Source organism: Haemorhous mexicanus, chromosome 6 (genome assembly GCF_027477595.1).
Source record: "Haemorhous mexicanus isolate bHaeMex1 chromosome 6, bHaeMex1.pri, whole genome shotgun sequence".
Taxonomy (NCBI): Eukaryota; Metazoa; Chordata; class Aves; order Passeriformes; family Fringillidae; genus Haemorhous; species Haemorhous mexicanus.
In genome coordinates this window covers 64,060,130-64,067,456 of record NC_082346.1, presented here as the reverse complement: position 1 = coordinate 64,067,456, position 7,327 = coordinate 64,060,130, and the positions used below count along the sequence as shown (strand labels likewise).

The 7,327-nt window shown below is 58.9% G+C and overlaps 1 protein-coding gene across 1 annotated transcript; it reads left to right on the top strand.

The window, feature by feature from the left end:
- Positions 1-741: 741 nt before the first annotated feature.
- On the top strand, positions 742-7,327 carry PTGDR (prostaglandin D2 receptor). Its single transcript, XM_059850653.1, has 2 exons — positions 742-2,009; positions 4,585-7,327. Exons 1-2 carry the CDS (start codon positions 1,194-1,196, stop codon positions 4,849-4,851), a joined length of 1,083 nt encoding a protein of 360 aa, XP_059706636.1. The 5' UTR covers positions 742-1,193; the 3' UTR covers positions 4,852-7,327.

Sequence of the window (7,327 nt, the reverse complement as noted above, 5' to 3'; positions counted from 1 at the left end):
AATCACCAGCTACAAGAATGACAGCCCACCACTAAAACCTGTCATGCTGGTGTTTGGCCCCACAAACCTCCTTTCCCACCCCTGCTGTCATCTTGATACTTCCCTGTGCTTCGTGTACACTCATCCAGAGTAGCAAAGAGAGCTCTGAAAGCAGACAGGCACTGTTTCATGCTTATTCATCACCACATGCATCCTGCAAGGCGCTGTGTGTGTTTTGCAGCCGTGGTGCTGCTTTTCCTGGAAGGAGCTCCGGGGGCTCCTCCCGGAGTTTGCTGCTGGGACAGAGGAGCACTGCCAGGGGCTGGGGGGTCAGCGGCACACGGCACACCTGCGGGATGGGCTGCAGGCAGATGTGGCACCTGCTCATACCCTAGAATCCCAGAATTGTTTGGGTTGGGAGGGATCTGAAAGATCATGCCGTTCCTCCTGCCATGGGCAGGGGCATTGTGCACTGCTTTGGCTTCTGTCCTGCGACACCCCCAGGGAATCAGCCCCAGCCGCCTTCCCTGTCACCCCGGGGGCTCAGCCCCGGCCCTGGGCCCTGTCACCCCTCCAGGGGCTCAGTCCCCCCTCTCTGTAACTCCCCCACCGTGCTCGGACCCAGCTCCAGCACCCGTAACCCCCCGGGGCTCCGCCCTGTCCCCTTTCCGGCACCCCCCACCCCCGAGGCGCTCAGCTCCAGCTCCCTCCCCTCCAGTGTCTGATCCCAGAGTCCCTCACCCTGACCCCCGGCACTCACCCCCGGCCCCTTCCCCTCCCTCTTGCCGGAGCCTCGCTTCTCCCGGGGGAGCAGCGCAGCCCCCCCGCCCCGCAGCCGAGCTCCGACGGCCGGGGCGGGCCGGGCGGCGAGAAGGGGCTGTCCCAGGGGCCGTGCCCGGTTGCACCGCACCTCCTCCTCCTCCTCCTCCTCCCGCCTCCCTCTCTCCGCGGCGGGGGGACAGTCGCCACCGGCAGCCGCGGCGCGGTGTGATCCATCCATCCCATCGCATCCCGGTACGATCCATCCATCGCATCCCGCTGCGGGACATCCATCCATCCATCCATCCCATCGCATCCGTCCCATTCGCCCGGTGCGGTGCGGGGTTCAATCCCATCCCGGTGCGTGGGGACATCCACCGCAGCCCGGCGCAGCTCGGGCCGTCCCGAGGCGGAGCGGGGCATCCCTCGCAGCGCATCCCGGAGCGGGGCATCCCATGGAAGCCGAGGGTTACCGCTGCCGCAGCAGCCGCCACATCGAGAGCGGCCAGTCGGCCGTGCCCAGCTCGGTGCTGTTCGCCGCCGGCCTTTTGGGGAACGTCCTGGCGCTGCTGCTGCTGGGCCAGCACCGCTGGCGCTCCCGCTCGCCCGGGGGCCGCCCGCCGCGGGTCTCGGCCTTCTACGTGCTGGTCACGGCGCTGGCGGTCACCGACCTGCTGGGCAAGTGCCTGATCAGCCCCATGGTGCTGGCAGCCTACGCCTACAACCGCAGCCTCAGCGAGCTGGGGCCGGGCGGCCGCGGCGAGGAGCAGCCGGGGGTGCTCTGCCAGCTCTTCGCCTTCCTCATGGCTTTCTTCGGGCTGGCCCCCACGCTGCTGCTGCTGGCCATGGCTCTGGAGTGCTGGCTTTCCCTGGGCCACCCCTATTTCTACCGGCGGCACCTGACCCGCCGCCTGGGCGCCGCGCTGGGGCCGGCGGCCGCGGGGCTGTGCGCGCTGTTCTGCGCGCTGCCCCTGCTGGGTTTTGGGGAGCCCATGCAGTACTGCCCGGGCACGTGGTGCTTCATCCGGATGGCCGGCGGTGGTCCGGGCCAGCTGGGCTTCCCCGTGCTCTACGCCAGCCTGATGGGCTTGCTGGTGCTGGCCATCGTGGCGTGCAACGTGAGCAGCATGCGGCACCTGTACGGCATGGCCCGCCGGCAGCCCCGCCGCGGGACCCCCCCCGCCGCCGCCCCGCGCATGGAGGAGCTCGACCACCTCGTCCTGCTGGGGCTCATGACCGTCCTCTTCACCGTCTGCTCCCTGCCGCTCATCGTGAGTAATCCCAGCGCCCCCCCGGCTCCGGGAAAATCGCTCTGCCCCTGGGAGGGTGGGGGGGCTACTTTGGTGCCTCGCAGGGGGTCGGTCAGTGCGTGAAATCCCTTGGGAAATCACCTGTCCTCAGCACCTTGCTCTAGCAGGGGGGTTGGATTGATGGTTTGGCCCCATTGGAATAGCCCCCCACCCTGTCCATGGGGGTCAGGCACCCTGGAATTTTCCCCCCACCAGCCCCTGTCCCTGGGACTGTGGGTGGCTGCTTTGGCCCCCCTCAAATTTTCATCACCCCATGCCCCGGGAGTTGGTTGGTGCATTAATCCATTTGGAAAAATATCCTTTCTCAGCACCATCTCCTCACAGGGAGGTTGGATTGATGATTTGCTCCCCTTGGAATGGTCCCTGACCCTGTCCATGGGGCTCAGGGTGTTGTTAAAGCACCCTGGAATATTCCCCCCACCAGCACCACTCAGTCCTGGAGAGGTCAGAGCTCTGATTTTGGGGTAAACCCTGACACCACCACCAGCTCCTGGGGGACAAGGCTTTGCCTCCTTCTAAATCCTCCTTCTAAATCCCCACTCTGCCCACAGGGACCGGGTCATTGCCTAAAACACCTTGGAATAACCCCCCCACCACCACCCCACCCCACTCCCAGGGGTCAGGGGCTGTTTAGGCCCCTTGGAATAAACTCTGGAACCACCCCCCACTCCTGGAGGTGCCAGGAGATCATTGCTTTAGTCCCTTGTGAGGAACCCACCCCTGTCAGCCTCTAGGATCCTCTCCAAGGGTCAGGTTATGACTTTAATCCCCTTGGAATAAATCCCCCCTGGCTCCAATATCCCATTCTGGGATGGTGCCCACCCTCGACACAAGCACCACATCCCCAGTCCTCAATTTATTTAAATTAACTAAATCAATTAAATTTATACAATAATAAATAAATGAAAAATAAATATATTTTAATTAAAGATTATCCTATAACCCCCCCAGCACCACCACCCTGTGCCAGAGGTTCTGGGGCTGGGGTCAGATAATTACTTTGTCCCCCCTCTGAGTGTCCCCCACCCTATCCCAGGGATCTGAGTGTTGCTTTAACCCCCATGGAATAATGTCCAACATCCATCCTGGGATGGGGGAATGAATTCATTGTTTAATCCTTCTGGAATAACCACAACAACCCCACCACCCTGTCCTGGGGGTTGATTTATTGCTCAAATTTCCTTGGAATATTTGCCCCCCTCCCCACCTCTGTCCCAGGCAGGGCCATTCCATTGCCCCTTCCTGGAATACCCAATCCCAGCACCGCATTCCCAGGGGTCAGCTCATTGTTTTAACCCCCTAAAACAACCCCCCCCATCATCACCACCCTGTCCCAGAGGCGTTGGAGGGCTCAGGTAATTATTCCAGTCCCAGCTGAGTGTCCCCTCCCCATCCCAGGGATAAATTTGCTGCTTTAACTCCATTGGAATTACACCCACCCCCACCCCATCACCACCCCTCTGTTCCTCTGAGGGTGCCCCTGAGGAGTTTAAGGTTTGGGAGGGGGGTGTGTTCCTTGCATCAGACCCCTCAATTGCCCCCCATCCCCACCCTTATCAGACCCCTCAACTGCCCCCCATTCCCACCCTTATCAACCCTTCAAAATCCCCCATTCCCACCCTTATCACCCCCTCAGTAACCCCCCATCCCCACCCCTGTGTCCCAAACCTTCTGGGCAGATCCAGCTCCCTGTGATCCCCCTGAGATCCTCTCATTTCTTCCCCAGGGATGGGAGCCCCCTGGCAGGAGGGAGCCCTCTCTGCCCCCTTTGTTCTCCACTCCTGGGTCAGACCCTGCAGTTCCACCTTTCCATGGGTCAGATCCTGCAGTTCCACCTTTCCATGGGTCAGATCCTGCAGTTCCACCTTTCCATGGGTCAGATCCTGCAGTTCCACCTTTCCATGGGTCAGATCCTGCAGTTCCACCTTTCCATGGGTCAGACCCTGCAGTTCCACCTTTCCATCACCCTCTGCAGGCAGAGCTGGGGCCACAGGCGGGGCCACCCCAAAATCAGGGTGGGAGCTGTGCATGGGTGACAATTTCCACATCCTCTTCCTGTCACCTCTGGAACCACACCATGAGGTGTCAGCCACCCACAGCCTTGGCACAGCTGGGCTCAAACTGGTTTTGTGACCAGCCCAGGATGGATCCCTGCTGAGTTATCCCATGGATGGATCCAATTTCCATGGCAAGGGGGTCAGCAGAGGTGGGGTGCCCCAGCCTTGGGGACAGAGCAGCCCCTGCCAAGGTTGGATGATTCATTCATCCATGAAGAAATCCTGGTCACTGGGACCACATTTCCACCTCTAACATCCTTGTCCTGATAGGATGTGCTATCCCTGAGCCACGACCATCCCTGCTCCAGCCCCACTCCCAGCTGGATCCACAACCCACAGCACACCCTGATGCCATCCGTGGGGTTACAACTTTTGCTGCCCTGAGAATATTTTTACCCCCACCATACCAAGACCTCCCTTAACTCCCCTCTATTTCCTTCCCTGACTTTCTCCCGTTTCCTGGATATTTTTTTGGCCAGATCCGAGCCTACATGGGGGCTTTTGCTGCCGATTTCAACGAGAACGCCGACCTGAGCGCCCTGCGCTTCCTCTCCGTCAACTCCATCGTGGACCCCTGGGTCTTCATCATCTTCCGCACCTCCGTCTTCCGCTCCTTCGTGCGCCGCGTCTGCCGCCGGCTGGGCTCCCGCAGAGCCTCTCTGAAGGGCTCCAGCCCTGCTGGTGACAGCCAGTTCTGTCCCCCGGGCTGCCGCAGGACAGCTCCCCCGCCGCTCGGCATCCCCTGAGCGCCGCGCTGCTGCAGAAGCCGGCGGCTGCTGGCGAGGATGAGGAGCGAGCCTTCGGCCCCGCAGCCCTGCCCTGGAGCATCCCGAGGCGCCACAGGGCGGTGGCAGGGCGGGGACAGCGTCCAGCTCGCTGCGAGGGACGCCGTGAAGGGTTTCTGTGCCCTCCCCTGGTTGTGTTTTGCCCCGGAGAGGATCTGGGATCTCCTGGGATCCGGGAATATTCCGAGCAGCAGCGTTTTGTGGAGGCTTTGGGGAGAGCCCGGCTCCAGGAAGGCAGAGGGGCTTTGGAGTGTGGTTCAGGGCCGTGGGGACGCACAGGGAGGAGAAGTGTGGCTGTGTCCCCTTGGAATAAAAGTGGTGCAGTGTTTCATCGCCTTGGCCTGTGCGTGATCCCATTCCGTGCCAAGGAATGGGTTTGGGCTGTCCCCAGACTGGGTGAGGGGCAGGAGGGACTCAGAAATTCGAGCAGCAATTCCTGGTGTGAGGAGGAGCTGGCTGCAGCTGGAATCCCTCCCTGGCACACCCTCCACCCCTGCCCTGGGTCTTCCCTATTCCCAAGGCAGGGCTGTGGTTTGTCCACCCTTATCTCGCTCTTCTCTGGAAAACTCCGAGCACTGCTGTTGCATTTGTCTCCTCAGCTGTACCTGTTCTGCTGTAATTATTTAAATTCGGTATTTACGACTGTCCTGAGCCTTAATGAGAGCAGTAATTGAGAGAACACAGAGCCCAGTGTGCAAGAGGGCAATCCTTTTAATGGAAGATCCATTTCCTCTCAACCACAGGTATTAACTGGATCTAATTTTTGCCTTAAGTGATCATTTAGGCCAAAAAAATTACGATGACCAATTGTTTAGTGCCCTTGGAGGAGACAGAGGGTATTTCTCTCCTCTGTTTAGCTAAGCCTTGCAAGGTGTAGCCGTGTTCCTGCCTGCTCTCATGTGATGTTTACTCTTGGTGTCAAACAGATTCTGCTTTGGAAGGAGCAATATCTTGGAGCTTTTTGGAGGTGACCTGATGGGGTTGGCTCTGGCTGTTGCTCCCAACTTCAGGAAAGGGCAGAGCTGTATTTGGGGATGTTTTGGGGGCTCCTTTGAGCTGCCAGCTCGGTGCCTCTCCTCGGGGTTTTCCGAGGAGAAAGGAAATGAGGGTTGGTTCGTGGATTGGTTTCATGTTACTGCCATGGTATTGACTTGGAGATGGCTCACGTGGGGCTGCAGAGTCAACAGCTCCCAGCCTGCTCCGTGGCTTTCCTGGGATCTGTTCCACTGCAGCCAGATGAGATAACAGCCCTGGAAAACTTTGTTGTTGTCCCCCTAAACTGGGATCTCCCCCCCAAACTTCTGTGCTCCACTCGGGACAGACGGAGCAGGCACGGCCAGGCTGGGAGTGTTTGATGTAGGATCATGGAATGGTCACTGGGGTGGGATAAGACTTCCAAGCTGAGGGCATTCTGGGTGTGCAGGGCATCATCTGCCCCTGGTGCCTGTGAGGATTCATCCCTGGAGAGGCCTTGGCTCAGGAAAGGTCCCTGGCCCAGGAAAGGTCCCTGGCCCATGACGTCATCCATGGAAATCAGTAATTAAACCAACACAAACCAAATCATTGTTCTTTATTAAGGTGCAAAAATAGACTCCCCCTGAGCCCTGAGACCATGCAAACACCTCATCACTGACCCATCCATGATTTTATCATCTCAGGAAATAAACCATGGAGCCACGAGTGACCCTGCCATCCCTGCAGCATCCCTACAGCATCCCTGCTCCCTGGCTGGGACTACACATTTCCCAGTGACCTTGACGCGCTCCCCTGGCTGGAGCAGCACTTTTAATCGGGATCCTGCCCTTCCTGGTGTCCTGCCTGCTCTGGGAACAGACTTGGAGTCTCCAGCCAGGCGCTGCTGCCTCCGGGCGAGCCAAGCGGCGGCTGCAGCCAGCGAGGTTTGGGCTCGGCGCTGCAGCCTCCAGGAGGAAAAATCCTCTCTGCCGGCTGTTCCCGGGGCTGCCGTGTCCCCGTCCTCGCCAGAGATGGCAGCACGTCCCCAGCCAGGAGAAGCCAGGAGCCCACGGGTGTCCTCCACCCCAGGCTGGTCCCTTGGGCACCCCATTTTTCAGTGCCTCAACACAGAATCACAGAATCAATCACAGAATCACAGAATCACAGAATAATGAAGCTGGAAGAGACCTCTAAGATCATCGAGTCCAACCTGTGCCCTCACACCTCAACCAGACTGTAGCACCCAGTGCCATGGCCAGGTTTTTTTTAAACACATCCAGAGATGGTGATTCCACCACCTCCCTGGGAAGGGCATTCCAGTGCTTTATTATTCTTTCAGTGAAATTTTTTTTCCTAAAACACGTACAGTTTGGGGCTTCAGGAGTTATGTGGAACTTAGATCCCCTCCTTAGTGAGTCTGGTAACGATCAAAATAAAAGGGAAATATAAATTAAATAAGAACTGAAATGAAAAATCCTGACAA